The sequence below is a fragment of the Perna viridis genome, chromosome 14 (genome assembly GCF_037379345.1).
Source record: "Perna viridis isolate PV_CMFRI_1.1 ecotype Kerala chromosome 14, ASM3737934v1, whole genome shotgun sequence".
Taxonomy (NCBI): Eukaryota; Metazoa; Mollusca; class Bivalvia; order Mytilida; family Mytilidae; genus Perna; species Perna viridis.
The window spans coordinates 8,368,600-8,389,872 of NC_142458.1; the positions used below are offsets into that span (position 1 = coordinate 8,368,600).

General features: G+C 32.6%; 2 protein-coding genes across 2 annotated transcripts; both read right to left on the bottom strand.

Annotated features, from left to right (window-relative positions):
- Positions 1-445: 445 nt before the first annotated feature.
- Positions 446-7,818, bottom strand: LOC148598029 (uncharacterized). The gene is made up of 4 exons (XM_088560763.1): positions 7,678-7,818; positions 3,675-3,725; positions 3,172-3,247; positions 446-1,060 (listed from the first exon to the last, which is right to left on the bottom strand). Exons 1-4 carry the CDS (start codon positions 7,742-7,744, stop codon positions 907-909), a joined length of 348 nt encoding a protein of 115 aa, XP_088416889.1. The 5' UTR covers positions 7,745-7,818; the 3' UTR covers positions 446-906.
- A 4,512-nt stretch (positions 7,819-12,330) lies between these two features.
- Positions 12,331-20,023, bottom strand: LOC148598030 (uncharacterized). The gene is made up of 4 exons (XM_088560826.1): positions 19,813-20,023; positions 19,243-19,290; positions 18,602-18,677; positions 12,331-15,437 (listed from the first exon to the last, which is right to left on the bottom strand). The coding sequence occupies exons 1-4, from the start codon at positions 19,877-19,879 to the stop codon at positions 15,257-15,259; spliced, it is 372 nt and encodes a 123-aa protein (XP_088416952.1). The 5' UTR covers positions 19,880-20,023; the 3' UTR covers positions 12,331-15,256.
- Between the last annotated feature and the right edge of the window lie 1,250 nt (positions 20,024-21,273).

Below are 21,273 nucleotides of genomic sequence, written 5' to 3' on the forward strand. Positions count from 1 at the left end.
TTTGTTTTCAAAGGGTTTCATCTATTAAAGATCACATCTCCCATTTACTAAAAACGAATGTTGATATATAATTTACTAAAGTGGTTATAATGAAATAAAGTGCATAGAAAGCACTACAAAATTGAAAGTCAAGGAAAAAAATCTTTGATTTGTGCATCATTAACCATAATACTCGAACAACAACAAAAATGGTGGGACAAAATTTAATCTGTGTTGTCCATTACATGTGATTCGCCTGATTTCTACACAAACAGTCTCAGAAATTAATAACGTATACCGTTTCCAAAGTAGTATCGAGTACTCGAACAACAACAAAAAATGGTGGGACAAAATTTAATCTGTGTTGTCCATTACATATGATTCGCCTGATTTCTACACAAACAGTCTCAGAAATTAATAACGTATCTCATTTCCAAAGTAGTATCGAGTTGTATATGACAAAATATAGTTATGACTATTGTTTATTATTTAGATATTACGTAAGTCACAATTTTGCAATAATGAAAACATTAACATTATTTCTGAATATACACTACATATGAAGAATAGTGTAAATACCGAAATAAAAACTTAGTTCATTCAAAGTATTATAATAGGTTAAATATTTAATCATAAACTCAGATCTTTAAAACCAAAATACAAATGTAATTTAAGGAGGTAAACCTAGGGTAAGGGGCATAACTCATGAAATCAGTGGTATATTGTATTATAATTTCACCAAGCCTCTAAAGCTTTCGTTTGAAGCATGACAAAATTAATCCAAGTAAGTAATTAGATGCTTACATAAGATTGATGTAAAATGCTGAATACAAACCTTCCAATGATGTTTAAGAGTTGTGTCCCTTACCCTAGGTCTACCTCCTTAAATGAAAACGACGTGTACGCAAACACATGAAACACATATTGTTACATCCTTATACTGACATATGCCTTGTTTTCGAATGTATGTAATTTATCATAAGGCAATTCAGTTTTTCCATTAACTTCCGCATTATATTGCTCGTATGTCGTTGATATTTTTGTGTTAGTGGATGTCTCTTCCTTCTTGCAAATTAAATGTCTGCAAAAAAAAATTAATGTTATATATCGTCAATGTACATGATGTTTTTATACAATAAAAAAAAAGCAGGTTTTGCGATTTCTTTTTTTTTCTTATTAAACAAACTGAAACCACCAAATGAGGGAAGCATGTAAGCGTCCCATTGCTATGTACTTTATATGCCACTTTTGATATAATATTAATTCCATATATGGGCATGTCATGGGAGGTCTACCTAGGACCTCAATAAACAATAAATTCCAAGATAATTATTTATGGAATTATAATTTTGGTAATAAAACAATCAAACTTGCTTGCAAAAGAACTAAGTAGTGGTAAAAACAAGTCACCAAAATTTAAAGTCTAAATCAGATATCGAAGAAGGCGATGTAATGGTAGTTGAGCAACGGACCTGGGTCATTTTCCCCAGGATTCTGACCACAAGTAGGGCTAATTTCAAAAAGTGTCATTGACGTCTTTAGAAAAAAAATATTCTTATTGTTCCGGAAAAAGGCAAACTATACTCGGCGTCACATAAATAAGATACTGTTAAACTTTGAATAAAATATTTTCTACGACTTTATTGACACCTACCGTCGTTTAAATTGTCTTAAATGACTTGCTCATTCGTTTAGCCAAACGGCTTCTCCCAAAACATTGAATCGTTAAATTCCGGTCATATTTTAATTCTCGGTGCCAATATTTACATTGTAAAAAGTCGGCCATGTTTACAGTGATCGGGTTGCTAGGAGATGTTGTTTACGTTTAAATGATTTGTCCAAAAACCGAAGAACCCAGAATGCATTTCGGCGTTATTTCGGATATCTCGGATTTATTTTACGCGAAAAACGTACAATACCGAGAAGTTGATCAAGCAGACGATTGTCACCGGAGTTCGACGGGAACTTACGAACTTCGTTTGTAAACAAATCGTCCCGTAGAAATCAACATGGCGGATATTAGTATGGGATTTTCCCGTAAGGATTTGTTACGCATGATTTCAGCTAATAAGCGACTCGTTGGTACTAACACGTCATGCATATATGCTAACTATCTTCAGATTAAATAAAAGAGAGACAACTCTAGCGGTAAGTCCCGACGGTTTAAAAAGTAGAGCTTCAATTCGAAAATGTGTTGTATGTGACGTCGAGTATAGTGAAAATTTGGATAGATGAAAAGTACAAAAATGTGAGACAAAAATCGTTGAAATTGCATTTACGACATTTTGGGTTTAAATAGAACACTCTGGGTCGGGTATTTCCATAGAAGCACGTCTGCAACCATCAAAATGTATGATTTTTTGCGTAATGTGATTTAAGAAAAAAAACATTTTCTATAAGCACAAGATGGTTGGTAATATGATTTTAGATGAAAAATTAACTTTTGCGCTAACTATATAGAATATTGAAACAGTAAACTTTATGTAGCTTATTACGACCATGATTATCATGTCGTGTTCGTAGCCCAAATGAATTAACAGTGGTACTCTGCATTAGTTTAAATGCGAAGGTTTTTGGTTCGAGTTTGACTCTTGAATAATTTTTAGTTTGGTAAAAATATTATTATTAAAGTGCCATTTTTTACTTCCGATAATCGATTAATAATATTTTATCGTAGGATAGTTCATATTATTACACCTAATTTTTTAGGTGTTTCTCAATCAACCAAACATATCATCGATTCTTGACGTATTTAAATGCTTAATTATACAATTTACTTGTTAATACGTTTCAATGAGCAAGATACAAGGAAAGTGACCCGCGTCCTTTCGGTAAAGTGAAATTAGCCAAAGAATCAGATATCTTATTGCAAAGATCTGATGCTTAAATGTACTTATTTCTGTTTATGTTTGATACATGTTATTATAAGGCTATTCCTTCTACTCATATCATAAATTTGCAAAGCAAGGATCAACATCTGTTTTAACCCACTTTAAATCACAAGACGACAGCGATACATTATGCACAGTGAAATCTGCATGTCTAAACCGATTCTCTACTGTATTTAAAACTTTTAATTTTAAGTACAGTATCAAAGGTCAATATACATTTAAATTAATATGAAAGGACTTTACTTGTATGGTTTATACAGGTTTTTATATTATACAGCGTTCTCTTTTTTTCTGTATGTACCTCTTTCTGGCTATATCTACAATCCATCCAGCCATAATGTAACATCCGCTGCAGATCAAAATTCCTATGAACACACCTACATGACAAGAAAAAAAACTATTTTAAATGAGGTTTCAATGGAATTAACAATGGAGATTCGTCATTAACACATTAAAGGGTTCAATATTTAAAAGCAAAATATCTTGTTGAGTAAAAATACTGATAAAAAATAACAAATATCTAGTTCTCCAATTTTGAGAAAAGCATAAAATCGAAGGTTTTGCATTATGATGCAGCGTTTTGATTTCCCAGAAGTAAACAATAAAATGTATTTCAATGCGTTCTACATAGAAAAATCCGGAAGGGAAACTCAAACAAGAACGAGACTTACAAACCCCATAGTAAGGTTATCTAGGTTAAAAATTTATTCAAAGCTTCTTCTTTGAGAAGAGTATGTATTTTTTTTATTTATTCACGGATCGGTTTAGACAGATTTCACTGTCTGTTGAAGACTTCACACTTACCTATTGCTAAGCTATGGTTGATGCCGTCATCTCCACTAGTCGTGGCTGCTTCTGTAAAATTATACTACTATATTACGGGCAAGTTTTTTTGTAAGAATCCGGCAAAATGGGAAGATCAGACTCATGCATGTCAAAACCAGACCGATCTGGCAAAATGATTTTACTCAAGGGTCTTTCTCTATTTGAAAAGACCATAATTTGATCTTTGCGTCTCTGGGTTTGCTGTGAAAATTTTAAAACAGGATGTTAGAAAAATCAGGTTTTTTACATCATTTTCAGTGCATTTCAATGAAGCTATAACACAATTTCCTAATAGGATATGGAAAATCTTGTCTTTTTCCCTTGATTCTAATGCAATGGTGCAATTAATGAAATTAAATTTTCAAAATGGTGTTTTTTTATACCATATTTCACCCACTGCCTGATTCTTCCTGAGACTAAAACATAAATGTGGAAATGATTCTCGAAAGGTCTATCCCCCTGCAATTATCAATTAACAGTAAAACATTCTATTATAGGCCATACATCCAAACAAAAGGGTTGCGCATTCCTATTTCTGTTATTAAGTTGCTTTTTGGGTCTACACGATGAAACATATTCGTTCCAACCTGTCAGGAGATAATCCACATTGGAAATCCAACATTTGAATGTCATTTACAGAGATATTAACCTTAATTATGAATTCTAAGAGGACGCTTACCCTACCGGTGCACCTGGTCCATGCTTCCATTTTTTCAGTGAGAGTTGCTCATTTGCTTTTGTTACTTTGTATGTATGATTTTAGTTTCTTTATGTTCTTTGTTGTGTATGTCTGTTTTCCATGTCTGGTCTTTGTCCCTGGATTACATTCTTTTGATTACCGCTATAATCTTGGTTCCCTTGATTAGTCTTACTGTGCATTCTATGAAATTTGTATCTCTTGAGAACAAAGGTAATATGAAAAGCCGCATGTTAATTTCTATTTACTATAATATTTTAAACAAAATGTTTACAGTAAAAAATATAGGCTGTCCAACCATGAATCACAATTTGTATTATTCTTATCTGAAGTTCTACTTAAGATAATGTATGAAAGAAGTAGACACCCTAAGGTTATATGTTATCGTTCTATAGCGAGACTCTCTAGTCTCGCACAAGGATAGCTGCAAACTGTGTATGACTTTTGTTTCTTGCTTTATATTTCTTTACAAATTTTCTATTATGAAGGGACCGTCATTAAGAGCTGATTGTAAAGCATCAATATGACCAATGATACGTCCCTAACAGCTGCGTAATGTAGGTCATAACAAAACAGGCACTCGTTAAACTAATTGACCGGTTCTTCTTCACGTATGGCACAATGTGAGCGAAGCATCTACGTGTGTTGAAAAAGCGATCGAAGCTTCCACGTCTTTTTTTTTAAGAAACAAGCAGATTTCTTAATTTTCCCCATTTTTAATCGAAAGACATACCTAAAAAGATGAACTGTCAACATAATGTGTGGTATACTAGTATTTGTGTGCTTAATGTGATGTTTATGATGGTAACAATTTACTTCAGGCAGTCATAAATAGATGTACAGTGTTTCTGATAATAACTTTGTTGCTGGAACTCGTGTAATTTTGTAATTAAGTTGTTTTATGGGTTTATATGACGAAATGCATAACTATTCATTCTAATCAGTCTTCTCTTTGGAGATAATCCACATGGAAAAATCAATGGTTTCTACTGTATTTGAGTGTTATTTACAGAGATTTATCCCTTAAATTTGAAATCAACAATGCATTTACATAATATTTATCTTCTAAGGACACGGGTTAATGTGAAACCGATTCTTAATCTCTGTTTACTATGGCAATTCAAACAAAATATAAAAAATAAAAATATATAGGCTTTTCAGCCATGAATCACATTTTGCATGACTCTTAGCTTGAGTACTACTAAAATATAATCGCTATAGTATCATGAGTATGTCGAATAGTACTGTTTGAGTCTGCTACATGATTACGATACGGCACTACTTGCATGGGTTAACCTTCCCATTGAATGAAGTATTAGGCAATGGAGAACGAGACGTAGGAAACGTGAATTGGAGAATCGATTTAAATTTGGCATACATTGATGATAAGTGATTATTTACAATAATTAACAATGTAAATTGTTGTACCAAATTAATATCAATACCACGAAAATCAAGTGTGTAACATTATTTTCATTAAAATTATATGCCTCTACCGGTTTATTATTTGGAATTTAATTTAGCTGGGTTTTAGTGTTATTATGTACAAGCAATGCTTTGTCCATATTTATGTTTTATATATGTTCTATGCATGAGCCGCAGTTTTTAAGTGGAGCCCCCTCACCTCCTAAAACGTCAAAAACTAATGTTATTATATTTTTTCGACTACATCATATTTGTTTTTTTTACAAAACGTTGGAAGTGAAATTGACGATATTATTTAGTATCAAGAGAGTAGCAAACACCCAAGTGTACAAAAATTTTCAAGTGTAAAAGAAGTGATTAGTAATGACGACGTGACTGAAAATTTAATTTTGTCATCATTTAAAATGAAAACTTTTGCATTACAGATTATTGTGAAATCGATCAAGAAAATACAAAATAAATTGAAGTAAGAACAATGGAAAAAATATTGAGTTGCCAGATCTCCCTTTATTTGTTTTATTTGTATAAAATGTTACATAACACTGATTACGTGTACTATTAACGTCCTCCTTATATGACCTTTAGTGAACAAGATACGTTTAGTCAATGTTGTAAATTTTTAAACACGTTAAGTACCAGTCCACATAAAATTCATACATTACCAATGGTTAAGTGATTCATGGTCAAGAAAAGTCCACCAAACAAATGATGCCTTTTTAGTCTAGGCATGTTATATTTTCATATAACAGCAACCTTTTCGGCATTCAGATTTGCACTTTTTAGAAAATCATACATTTATCTCCCACTAAAATCAACCAAACAAGCCAAATCAAGAACGATAACTCTTGCAAAGTGCAAATTTCATGTACAATCTACATAACTTCTATGTCAAAAGCGCAACATTTAATTGAAAAACTTAGACTGGTGACTTCATCAGTTACTGTTTCTAAGCAAGAAATAAAACTGAATTTGGTGGGTTTTTGACATGCTGATTTTTATAAAGACTGCTACTTAATATCTGGTGATTGTTTGGTTTGCTGTTTTGCTGTTTTGATATTTTAGAATTTTTTTTCTACAAGTGTCCAGTGTAATAGACGTGCTTTGCAGCAATCGATCGGAATTCCAATGGAAACAAATTGTGATTTATTAATCGTGGACTTCTCCGTCATTGTTATGCAACTCTAAAAAATCTGGGGCATGAGATACATTATTAAAAGCGTAAACGACAGACATTTACATATGACAACTTTAGCATCATAGAAAAGGCTTGTATCGGCTTTCGGTTAAACGGTAAATACAAACTGTACTGCCTGCATTTCTTAACTTGGTCCTACCAATCCCTTGGCATAAACAAATTGATTGAGACTACTTACTTTTGCAACATAAAACATTTTAAAAATCATGCAAAATGTAATTCATGGTTGGAAAGCCTACATATTTTTATTTTTGATGTTTTGTTAATGAATTCTCATAGTAAACAGAAATTAACATATTGCTCTTCGTAAAAACCTTGTTTTAGGAGATAAAATTATAAAGAATGCACTGATGAATTCAAAATTAAGAGAGAAAACTCTGTACATGGCACTGAAATACAAAGTATGTGGATATTTTAAAAGATCAGAGAAACTTATACTTTGAATGGGCCTATGATGTTAGTTAAAAGTCCTTAAAACTAGAACGTTGTTCTTTGTGTTCCAATGAAAAAACAGTCATATCTGTTTTTTCATGTTTTGTTTCTTCACTTCTGACTTCATTTTTAATAATTAAATTATAAGCATTGACAACAGTGATTTCATATGGTAATTGATTTTACATATACCTGTTACATTTTTGTAACCAACACTTAAATAGTGAACTTACCGACAATGTCATAAACTGCAGACAGGAAATAAAAACAGACAGCTTTGGAACCTTTACATATATCCATCTGAGATTAAAAAGCTACCGGGTAAACTGATCGGATTGGGAAATATGTAAGATATCTAAAGCTTTGATAACAAATAAATATTGATTTTATTCGTATTTACTTTACATGTAGTCATTCGAGTTTATGAGGGCATTCTTTACCTGTTGAGTGGATCCCAAACGTTGATAAGGATGTTTTATTGTTCGTGTTTATTTACTACTGTTAACGGATCTGAATCCTGCTCAACTTATTTTAGCGTGTGATTAACTTATTTCCGCATTTTTAGGGAAAATAAAATCGAAATAAAAATCGCCATGAATGGGCCATTTTATTATGGAACAGATGTCAGTTTAATTTGGCAAAACCATAGATGCATTTGGTGAAAATAAGCACTTTTTAAAGAAATTACATTGTTATCTTAAAACGAACTTGTTTTCGCGAGCAAGAATAAATCGCGTAAAAATGGCCGATAATATGTCTTTGTATTATGGAATACTGTAGATATTAAACAGAAAGTACAAGTAACTCGCGTCAACAAACAACGGGGTAGTTGAATTGATATCCTTAAACGCGAAAACAAGTATTCCCGAAAATTAGTTTACAGTCTCATTTCGTCTAAGTTGCTGAGATAGAATATCTACAAAAATATATACAGTGAAACCCGTCTAATCTAAATCTCTTTATCGACTTGAAAACTTGTTCGGTTCAGGCAGGTATCCGGTTTACCAAGGTTCAAAAATTTATATGATCCAACGGGACTTTTAAAAATCTCTTGCTTAGACAGGTTTCGTTGTGCAAAACGAACTGACGATGAAGCAAAAAAAGTTCAATTTTAAACACATTGTCCCCATGTAGGAGGGGTAGTTCTTTTGTTTTATTATTATTATTATTATTATTATTGTCGGTGAAGCCGGTATTATTTTGTCCTTTGTCTCTGCTTTGGCACTGTACAAGAATAGCACTGTGGCTGTACTTACAAGTTTTCTTCATTCACTTCATTTAAATCGATGACATTGTACACACTTTGCCTAAACAAATGATTTTTAATATCAAATATTCAATTAATTTCAAAACCTTATCTTAAAAAATTAATTATCTAAAACCAGTCCAAAAGCTAAGGAATATTATCTTTCAATAAATACGCTCATTTTTTTTAAATATTTCATTTCATTAATATGATATATACATATAAAAAAATATTGCAATGTTTAAAAAAAAGCGATGACATACGCACAATATGATTTGACTGGTTATTTTGCGTTATTCTGTTTCCAGTTTTAAGTGGAGCTATCTTTTTTTGAAAGATATGACTTGTTTACAATTTGTTACTTGTAAACAGTACAAAAACCTAGTTTCAATTGATGTATTCATATCATTGTTTGTCATATTAATACATATACACATATTTACAATTAAAAACGCATGTTGAAAACTGTGTAACGTACTTGTTTTTATCTAAGTTTAGAATAGATAGTAAAAATGTTATTTACCAAAAGTTTTCAGTTTCTGTTTATTTAGAATATTTTGACAGCATTGCATTTAATAGGGATGGGATTTGCTAGTTATCTGATTTAGCCATTAAACAAATATATGGGGTCCATTAGTACTGAAAGATACAAGTTGTTTGCGGAATTGAATGACATGAACATACAGATCGTTTCTATCACAGTCTTGAATACCCTTTTTGCGTCTCTCAGGACTGCTCCATTTTATGACTATTAGTAACTCTATTTAGTAGAGGTGAACGAACCGTGGTCTTGGGTGAACTACTATATTGATGCTTTGGTCTGAATGTATGGTCATAATTAATTTTGAAACTAATTCGACAGCAAACATGGCAAATTTGCATGCTTTGACACAGAAACACAGGATTCAACAGTGGTTTAACTAAAGATTCTTCCTCCATGTATGTTAAGGGAGAACTTGGAGCTGTATGAATATTTGCTTCAATTCTATGATAAGTATAAGCAAAAGCTATGTGGTGAAGTGATATTAAAAAACAAAAAAAAAACAAAAAAAAACATGGAAGAGTGTACTAACATGTATATTTTTAAATGGGCATCGTCAATCAACTCATGAAGCCATGGCTGCTCAGCTAATAAACGGTCTTTGAAAAAAAATAAGAATGGTAAAAAAAATATTACTTTCCCAGGTTTAAAATATTACAATTGTTTTTTATGAAATGTGATTATGCAGTAAGAAACAGAGCAAACTATGAAGGCTTCATTGACTCAGTACTTAAGTACTTTGATTTAAAATCGTAATTGTTTATGAAATGGTTTAAACAGGATATGAACTCTTCTTGAAGAAATGGAAGATTAGTTTTGACCGCCATTTTAAAAGTTGGTGGCCATCTTTAAAAATGCAAAATCGAGGTGGTTCACAATTTTATTTCAACAAGCATATAATAAGGTATTACTGAGCAAAATTTGGTGCTTGTATCATAATTTGAAATATTGTGGAGTAATTTGGAGGTTATCCGCTTGTAGAAGTATTTAATAACGATGTTTTGGATAAAGATCATTGAAAACATTCATAGCATCGTTTTATACCTACCTATTGCAAATGTGATGTTAAAAACAACAATGACGTCAAGTGCTGCATCTGCAATGAAAATTACGATATGTACAGTTTTGGAATATGTTCATCTATACAAATTAGAAAATCTAAAGCAAGGCCATTAACACTAGCAAATTGATACTGACTTCGGATGTTATCTGTGTTTAACTTGAAAGAGTGTTATTATTGCACTTTAATTTTTTTTTAGACATTAGATTTCTTCTGGTAACAACCCCTCATCATTGTGAATTACACAGACAACAGACCCAAAAAATGCTTTAAGAATAACCGCCGAATAACTTAGAATCTGTAAAGGAAATAAATATAAAGTCATGATAAAGTGGATAGCCGCACGACAACGCCGCTGCTGAAACCGCGCAACCATGCGATTCATTTTTAATTTCCGCTACTTCTTGTCTTAATTGAGAATTAATATCACCTTGTTGTTTTACAGCTCATAAAACATCTCGAAGAGAAACGTCTTCGCTAGTATCACCTTCCCTTTCTTTATCCATGGGTACGTGGCAAAGCGAGATTTAACCGAACCGTTCAGTAGGACGTCGTCGTGCTGAATGAATAATATAAACGAAAGCCCGCCAAAAATCCAAAATATATTGAGCGGGAAAATATATGAACGGGTAAAACCGTAACAACCACCCAATACAAATGATGCAAATACCCTGGAGAAATTAATTCAATACTTCAACCGAATGAAATTATAATCTTATTATAGAATAGCACTGTCCATTCGTTGTATTGTTATACATTGTAATACCATTTATCACACATCTTTATCCCATGGCCGAACTTTTAATTATCGCACCCCTAGACATAGTTCTCTGCCATATTCGTTTCGGACTCTTTATATTCTGTTATATTCTCCTATTTAATTCTATGATGTAGTGTATATTACATGACAAAATCACATACCGTATCACCCTCGATCAATATCAGCCCTCCTACCTGAGGGTCCTTGTGTTGAATAAGATATTTCGGGACTGTACAGCATATGATACAGATTTGCCATGCTTCATTCCCTTTTGAAATTGAGCATTATTGAAGCATATTAAGGACAACCAAACTTTTTTCAAAACTTCGACTTTTGAAATCTTGAAATTTGAAGTTCAAACTCGAAATTTTAACTGACCTCAAATTTTCAACTTTCTAAAGGTAAAAGTTTTTACTTACCAAGTCTTAAAATTTCGGCTCTTTGAATCTTGAAATTTGCACTTTTTTTCAAATCAAAAATTTGACTTGAGAAAAGTCGAAATTTCGAGAGTTTCAAACTTAAAATGCTAAGTTCTTTTTTATGTCGAAATTTTAATTTTGGAAAAAAGGTTTGGATATCGCGAATAATTGTGCTGTTTTAGAGCTTTGTTGCTGTGCGGTTGAAAAAAAAAGCATTTTTCAAATTCTATTAAATTTCTGCGCGACTTTCCCGCCATTTTACGCTTTCTGAGTTTACTACATATTTCATGGACGAAACAGCTACTCCATCAGCCTATTCTTGATTTACATAATTTCTCCACTTGTTTAAGCTCGCATGTTGAAAATGTTGGTTTCACCATCTTGAGTGGCAAAATAATTGAAACAACCGTACTTGAGAATAATCTAAATATATTCATTTGTATACTTTGTGAAACAACAAAATTTCTTACGACACAAAATAACAAGGAACATATTTACAAACAATTGTGTTTTTTCTGTAACCCCATTATATATGTTTTTTTTTCAAGAATCCAGATACGTCTGTGTTGTGTATAAGTTACAATTTTGTACAAGTTACAACATGCACAAAATTAAATTACATGTTGCAACTTGTATGACACGAAAATATAAATTTGCAAATCTGTTAATCATAAAATTGATTGCAAATTGCAGACATTTTTTTTCTAGACATTTGTCTATCAAAATATATCAAATACAGAGTGCAAAAATGTAAAATTTATTTAACTAACGAACATACATGAAATATAAATTGATAAAAACCACAAATATTCACAAAATATTAATAATTATTGTATACTTATTACTACAAGTTGAAGATACATGGCACTTGGAATTAAAAAGTGCTACTCTTATGGCATTTACATCCCCTGTATTATAAATGCACCTAGCTCTTACAATGAAATTAGAAAAAAACCCTTGCCCACAACTCACTGACATTTTAAAGCCTCTATCAAAGTACACTCAGCATTAAAAACCTCAACTGCATTCAATTTCACACCTGTAACTTCGATCAGCGATCTGCTCATGTACGCCTACTCTCTTTCCTATTTTGTTTCTTCAGTGTTCTTTCATATTCATTACAAGACCTCCATTGTTTCTCTGCATCTTATCACCAGAACTTAGCACACTTAACTTTTTTTAATTATTTGGGTTAGTAAATCAGCTTGCCCTTGTTTTCCTTACAAGGCACGCCTCCGCGCCCGCGCAATGTTTGGGTTACTGACACTTGATATGAATATGTTTGTGACATCAAGAATACTGCCTGAGTGAGCTCGTTGTTTTTGTGAATCAAGAATACTGCCTGAGAGAGCTCGTTTTTTTTTTGTGAATCAAGAATACTGCCTGAGAGAGCTCGATTTTTTTTGTGACATCAAAAATACTGCCTGAGAGAGGTCGTTTTTTTGTCAATCAAGAATACTGCCTGAGAGAGCTCGTTTTTTTGTGAATCAAGAATACTGCCTGAGAGAGCTCTTTTTTTGTGACATCAAAAATACTTCCTGAGAGAGCTCGTTTTCGACCTTTAATGCCATCTTGAAGATGAAAAACTTCATTATAGGTTTCATAACTGTTGTGTCCGTGAATATCAGCTACTACTTCTAACGTGTTTGATTGTCACTCCCTCTACGAATCAGGCAGTAGGTGAAACATGGTGTGAAAAAAAACATGCATAATTTTGATAGTGTAATTTGACTATTTGCACAATCAGAATAAAAAAAGATTTTCCATATCATGCTGGCCAATTCAGTTACAATTTCATTGAAATGTACTGAAAATGTTTGAAACACTAAACACTAATATTCAAATGCTTCTGACCCTACACAATAGATGTGTAACAAAGTAGATAAATTTAGTCATGGTCCAACATATTGATCAGTGAATATCTAATCTGGCTGTTGTAAGATGAAAAGTGGTAAGAACTTGGTAAAAACTTAATAAAAAAAGTCTAAAAGGCAAAGAACACGATAGAGATATTAATCAACAAACCAAACCGAAATCAGACTGGCAGCAAAACTAAATATGGCATCCACTCAGGCTCCATTCACAGACTGGGGTCCGGTTTCATAAAAACACTCAAATTGAGATCCCCTCAAATTCTTGATTTTTTTCTTTGTCCCTGGATTATATTCTTTTTATTACCGCTATAACCTTGGCTCCCTTGATTATTCTTTCTTCAAATGATATAGTTTGATTCAAAATTCAACAAAAAAAAATAAAGAAAGAGGATTGAATGAAAATATAAATCTGAAATTGTTCCATTTAGAGTAAGTGTATATGGCAAAGGACGCTTATCTTAATATTTGGTGTTCATTTCATTGTATTTAAATATGTAGCCCATAATCATAAAATAATGATAATTGCAGATGCAGCTATTGTTACGTTAATGCACAAACCTGCCTTTTTCATCTTCACTAAAAGCAAACAAGCTCCAGTCGCTCCATGAAGACCCCTTTCTCGTGCATCTTTCAAAAAATGGCAGCAGTCCATTGTTATTTTTCATATTTCCTTGGAAAATTGTTCATGAGCTACATACTGAGGGTACTTTGTAGTTAATGCACTGTTTGCCTCCTACCTTCAATTATTTTCTATTTTGAAATTGTCGATAAACGACCATCAATCCTTAAACAATGCAATACCTTTCAACGTCGGGAAATTTATGAGAAACTTTGAAGCTATGATCATTGGTAATAGTCACGGTTTTGATTTTAATCGGCAAAATATTACATTACATAAACGAAATACAAGCAAATTAGAAGTTCGGTTATAAAAACTTGGTTTTCTATGCTTAAGTTAAGTATATTAAAAAAAACAAGTTTTCATAACAAAACTTCTAATTTACTTCGTGTATGCCATGTTTTGCCAATTAATAGTCTTGTTCTTTGCGGTAGAATATATTTATATGGATAATAATGTACGTGTGTGTCGATATATGTACAAATGTTGCTGATTATTCGATACAGAAATACTGAATTTCTTTGTAATATTTCACAAAATATTAAAACCTAATTGCGCCACAGTATTTAGATATATGCTGTATCATTATTTTTTTTTCCACACGTAAAGCATTAAAAATAGCTAAATCAGATTCGCGAATTTCAAATCAAGAAAATAATGTTTGAACGCATCCCAATCTCATGAATAATATTGACAGCTAGCTTTGATGTGGGCTGCATGGTATCGATGGCTTAAGCTACAAACTGATAAAGTTTGAAACTGTCAAAAAGTGTTTTATAGATGAAGATATATTCACTGTGATATATAAATGTAGGATTTTACAGCATCTTTTGTTTTAAGTAGCACTCCACATAAGAATCATGCAAAATGTGATTCATGGTTGGAAAGCCTACATATTTATTTTTGATATTTTGTTTAAAATGTCATAGTAAACTTAAAGTTACATGTGATTTTTCATATAGCCCAAGTTCATAGGAGGTAAATTCTGTAGAATGCACTGTAGATTTCAAAATTAAGGGAGATAATTCGGTAAATGACACTCAATACAATAGAATCAATTGTATTTTCAATGTTGATTATCTCCTAAGAGCAGGCAGACATGAATGAATAATTCTACATTTCACAAATATAGACCCATTAAACAACTTAATTACAAAAATAAAAATATGTAACCTTTTTTGGGGTGTATCACATTTTTCAGATTTTGCATGGTTCTTACAAAGACTGCTACTTAATACGTATATTTGTTTTAAGATATATAAAATATATAAAATATTTTCAGTAAATAGTGTTTTAAGACATAATGCTCGTCGGAGGGGCTGATGTCTCTACGTTTTCGTCATCAATAACTCCCTCGATGCCAACAGACGTTGTTGGTTCACTTTCCTCCGTAGAAGTTGATTTGAATGTCATAGGTGTGATGGTGTTTTCCTGTTTTAACTTATTTGTTTGGATGACCTTGTAGAATATTTGCCTGGAATCAAATACGAAAAATCATTTCTTCCATTAACATGGTAGCATAAAATTTCATTCCTTGCAATTATATCGATCAAGAAAATGTTACATACGGATTACATAGAAAGAGGGCACTTTAAACGATGACCGTTTTCTTCTTTTAGAATTTAAGGTTGAAGACGATGGACGACCATTGGTGTCATCAGACTATGTTATGGTTTCAGTGAAACTTGTCTCAATTGAGCCCCTTTTTTACTTTAAAGTCTGCTTAGTTTAGACAGGTGTTCGTTTTACCAATGTTCAAAATACATTTAAATGGACATGAAGGGACTCTGAAAAAAGTATCTGGATTCTTCAGAGTTCGGTTTAGACAGGTTTCACTGTAAAATTCATTGTTCGTAGGTTACCAATTTTCGTGGTTTTCGTCGGTCCGGTAAACCACGATATTCAAGTCCTAACGAAAAGGAAATTACCCATTCATTTACATGATGGAGTTGTCAAATTCACGATTTCAAGGATCTATAAACTGATGATTCTTTCCCTAAACCACGAAAATTGGTACCACGAATAAAAGTACTTTCACAGTATGTATATCTATTTACATTCTTACAATAATTCTATTTGAGAAGGACGGTTAGTCGTAGATGGAAATATAATGATGCATGCAACTTTACAATGCTGCAAACGTTTAAAACATACACATATGAATGGTGAAACATTAAGGTAATGACCATTTGATATTGAGAGTGGCATTAATAGATCTCTTCGGTAAACGCAAGTTAATTGTCAAAAACATTACCGTTCCTCACATGCATCGACTCAAATTATTTATTATATTCATACATGCACATATAAAGTCATAATGTTTGCATCACAGAGAGTGGAGAGCATCTAGCTATTGTTTCTCCCATCTTCAAGATAAAACTGATCAATAGTGTAAAAAGACCTAAGTGCCAAATTGATTAAAAGTCATATTGAATGATGTTGATTCTTGATTGTCCACAAGCATATAACATAGAGTCTGAAAATATCCTCCTCACAAAAGTACTGGCACCTAATTTATTGATCCGCAAGGAAATTTTAAAAAGGAAGTCTCGGAGACTTCAGTTTGACACTAAACCCAAGTTATTTTGTTTGCATATTTGTAGCATCGGAATTGTAAACGTATACAAGCATCGGAGTTTGTATTCCAAAGTTTTTTTCTCAAAAAAAAAAAAAAAAAAAAAACATTTAGATTAAAAAGTCTAAATACGAGGTGCACGCATGGATTGTCCATAAGCATATTACATTGTCTAAAAATGTCCTCTTCGCTGAATTGGTGTATCCAAATTTCATTAAAGCTAATGAAATTAGTAATCCGTGAAAGTTTCTTTAAGGTTCATCATCATCTTTCGACAAATATAGTCTCAATTTCACAACTTATTTGCCTCTGACTTCAGACAAACGTGTGTATCTAGAAAGTTTTTAAGGCATATAGCATCCCCTAAACATGAGAAATTTGCATCAAGTTTATGTAAATTTATATCAAAAACTGACCTGACTTTTGAATGGCTATTTGTTTTTCAATTCTAAATAGAGTGCATGCAAAAATAAACAACACCTATACAGTTTAAATCACCCATTGTGTACTATACAGTTATTAAATGGGTTGGATGCGATAGACCAGAATATTTGTCCTGAGGTACCGAGAATGATCAAGTGTTATTGGCCTCGTGCAATAGAGCACTTGATTATTCTCAGTACCAAAGGACAAATGTTCTGGTCTATTGCATCAAACCCATTTAATAACTGTTTTATTACCTAATTTGTCTATAAGATATAATAAAGAATGGAAATGGGGAATATGTCAAAGAGACAACCATTCAACCAGGAATAGGAAATTGACCGCTCCATGTTTCCGAATTGGCAGACGAGAGTCACATCTACGTTTTTACACACGAGTTTTTTGTGTGTAAATTCCAATTCAATGAAGCGCTTTAAAAACGTTCAACCAATCAAAAGGCTTAGATAAAGGTCATTATGGGGTCAGTGCAATAGACTCCTCAAGGAGACTATTGCAGGTACGAGGACACAATTAATTTAGTAGTGCATTTCAACAGACCCATCTTGATATATAAAAAAAATTCCACCGCTTCAAACTCATTCAAACTTCACCAATATGGAAACATGTGTAAAAGCAGATCTCTATAAGAGTGCCAGAAAAATTCACCATCATTTTTTATCTTTAGCAACTTTGCTTCGAAGACCTCGTAGACATGAAAAGTGACCACTGCCAAATGTCCTAAATTTGTATCTTCTTTCATAGGACCAAATCACAACTTTCACATACAATAACAGAATGAAAAAAAATCACTTGTAAATTTGATCCTTGCCCTACATTTCTGCAGTTAATACTAAGCAATAAAGTTTATGACAGCAAAGAAAAAAAATCAGGAAGAAACACACTAGAAAAAAGGAACTATATTCGTCAACAACAAAAAGTCAAGAGGAATTAATTGTGATCTCGTACCTATTACACCCTGCAATAGTACATCGACAGTGCAATAGATCGCCCTGTCCTTAATAAATTTTAAAAATAGAGAAAATAAAGTTGGCTATTGTCCTTCTATTGCCCAGCATGTTAATTTGAATAGAGTTAATCTTTAATGCATAGGAAACAACTCAAAACATTGTCAAAACTTAATTCAATTTCGCCCTTTCTGTAAAATTGCGAAAATTAAAGAAAAAAAAACAAAAATCAGGGCAGTTTTTTACACAATCTTACATAAAATGAATGCAAGCTTCTCATATCTAGGGGATGCTATGCCTTAAAATTCTTCTAGATGAACAGGTTTGTCGGTATTCAGAAGGACATTTGTGGTGATATTGAGGCCATATTTGTCGAAAAGTAATGATGAACTTTAAATTTTATTCACTGGTGTATGAGCGTTACGAATAAAAGATGGGTACCCTATATTCATTAAAAGCAAAACCAGTGTTTTACTATGGGAATCATCAATTAATAAAAAAATCAAAAATTTTCGAACTCCAAAATAAGGGGAGTACATCGATAGTCGGTAATTAATGAATAAGCTGTGAAAATTTCAATTAATTCTATACAGTGGTGAAGGAGGAGTAGGCTTATTCTATTCAGTGGTGAAGGAGGAGTAGGCTTTTGGCATCACTTTTGTACGTTTGTTTTACCTTTTCTTCACTATATCAACCACTACTCCTGCAACTATGTACACACCGCTGCATATCAGAAGGCCAACGAATACACCTACGACACAAAAACAAAAACTTCGCTTCTGTTACATTTATACAGTGACAACTTAAATACAGCAGGAATATAAAAATACCAATCATGTAACTATTGAAAATTTTAGTAGTGCTTGTCTTGTATTTCAAGGAATAATCTCTAATTAGCTTACTTAACCAGTTCAAGTTCTAAAAGTTAATCGTAGACAAGGAGTACTCAAAACCAAGTGTATGTGTATCAAAATGAGAAACTAATTCCAGTACCGTGAAGTTTTACACTGTACCATGTGTGATATAAGCAATAACCTGGGGATTTTGAACAACTACAAATTTCGGTGTATGATTCGGGTTAGACCTATATACATACAACTACTTGGCTGGTGAATACCCTCAAGGACCTATGGCCAACCAGCATTGGGATAGACATAGCGGTTTTAAAATCATATAGAATATGCAAATTAAATTTCAGTGTTCTGTACACATTATAATGTAATGTTGTGGCATCCATTTATTGGGTTCTCGGGTTATCTATAATCTGTACGTATATCAGAAAGAAAAAGTATTTTTCGAATTTTTACAGTACCTACCGATTGCAAACGTTGGGTTAACGCCTTTTTCTTCGTCAAATACTGCATCTACAGTATAATAAATGTAAAGAGTACAAAACTTTGTTTATGCAACTTTGACTTGCAATAAACATAAACAGAATGTTTACCAAAAGGGTTTGATAACAAACAAATACAAAAAAACGCTTTTTCGAAGTGTGTCACATTAAAGAAAAAAGTTTCAATTATATTTTTTTTACTCTAAAATAAAAAAAGTTTGCGTGTAAAATCAGATTATAAATCAACGGACACTAAAAAAGTACATCGCCCATCGAGGACGTTAAGGATCGAGAGCTTTAAAGTGCTTTTATGTTACTTTTTCGGCATGCAATTCCAGCAAATTATATATTTTTTCAAACAAAGCAAATGTGTCTGTCAAAATGATCACCATTTACAAAGGATACGGAGAAATGTTTCATTGATTATCTGAAAATGCAAAAGGCGACACTTCGCACTAGTACCCCCCCTCCCCCCAATGAACTTAGTAAATTTTCAGCATAATAGAAACCGAACAAACCATAACTGTGATTATAGCCATGATAATGTACATACCCGCAAAATTGATCAACTGATAAAGAAAACAAATCACATAAGCAGGTTTATATCGCAAAATCGCCATATCGAGAAAATGCAATCCGATGGTACAAAACGATACCAAGTTCTAGGTCAAGCTTCTAAACCAAATTAACATTTACGATGGTGTTTAATTTATGATATATATTGTGCTTCATTTTCTTATTGTTTAAGTATAAATGGTTCTCTAATTTATGATCGGATGTTTACAATGTCACACAATGCTGTAATATTTAATGTCACGATGTTGTGTACACTGCTGTCATCAATTTTAAAGTGGGATCCAAATCAAATAATCGAACTATGAAAGGCGTTTTTAGTATGAGATTGATGTACTCAATCCCTCGCTGCACCGACATGTATACTTTGGGCATAGTCTAGTATAATGATTTTGTAAAAGAGCCTTCCGTAGAATAAACCGCAACAAATGTGAGTTAAAGTCAACGTTTAAGATAATCTCTTTAGAGCTATTCAACGGACGGCTAAATTTACAACAGTTTGGCTAATAAGGACTTCTGTGAACGTTCAATGTGCTGTGGTCATATCATGCTGCTCTCTGGGAAGCTTTTCATTCAATCCAGAAATGTGTTCCAAGGATAGAAACCAACAAATAATATACAGAAAAAGCCAACAGAAAACATAAACGATCACAAAGGAATGGTTTTGGAAATTTTAACTGGCGTTACAGCAAAGAATCATGCAAAAGGTGATTCATGGCTGAAAAGCCTACATATTTTTATTTTCGATATTTTATTTGAATTGCCATAGTAAACAGAAATAAACATTCGGTTTTTCATATAACCCGTGTTGTTAAGAGATAAAATTATATAGAATGCACTGTAGATTTCAAAATCAAGGGAGATAACTCTGTAAATGACACTCAAATAAAACAGAATCAAATGGAATTTCAATATTGATTATCTCCTAAGAGCAGACAGATTGGAGTGAATAATTACACATTTCATGATATACACCCATAAAATAACTTAATTACAAAAATAAAAATATTTAGCCCTTTTTGGAGTGTATCATATTTTTCAGATTTTGCATGATTCGTACGAAGACAGCTACTTAAAAAGTAAGTCTCCGAGACTAAACCTAAGTTATTTAAATGGCACATGTTTAGCATCGGAGTTGTAAACGTCCAAGGATCAGAGCTTGTATTCCCAAGTTTTTTTTCTCACACAAAATTTACACACTTAATTCAACAACCTGCAGACACTAACACACTTGCTATACTATTGAATGATTAGAAATTGACCCGACTGGTGGTTTATACGGTCTTGACTATCCTTGCGGATCTTGCACTACCGCCCCTTGCGGGGATTGTGTTTGTAATTGTCTGTTAGTAGTTGGAGGTAGCGAAGCCCAGCCTTCGGGCTACCCGACCGAAGAACTCAGTCAAATGATGTCCTATACTAGCGGCTGGGCTGCTGTGTT

Coding starts and splice junctions, on each gene's coding strand:
- LOC148598029 (XM_088560763.1), bottom strand. CDS start 7,744: ATGGATATATGTAAAGGTTCCAAAGCTGTCTGTTTTTATTTCCTGTCT. Junction 3,248..3,674: donor CAACCATAGCTTAGCAATAG/GTAAGTGTGAAG, acceptor CTTGTCATGTAG/GTGTGTTCATAGGAATTTTG. Junction 1,061..3,171: donor GTAGATATAGCCAGAAAGAG/GTACATACAGAA, acceptor TTTTTTTTGCAG/ACATTTAATTTGCAAGAAGG.
- LOC148598030 (XM_088560826.1), bottom strand. CDS start 19,879: ATGGCGATTTTGCGATATAAACCTGCTTATGTGATTTGTTTTCTTTAT. Junction 18,678..19,242: donor TAACCCAACGTTTGCAATCG/GTAGGTACTGTA, acceptor TTTGTGTCGTAG/GTGTATTCGTTGGCCTTCTG. Junction 15,438..18,601: donor GTTGATATAGTGAAGAAAAG/GTAAAACAAACG, acceptor ATTTGATTCCAG/GCAAATATTCTACAAGGTCA.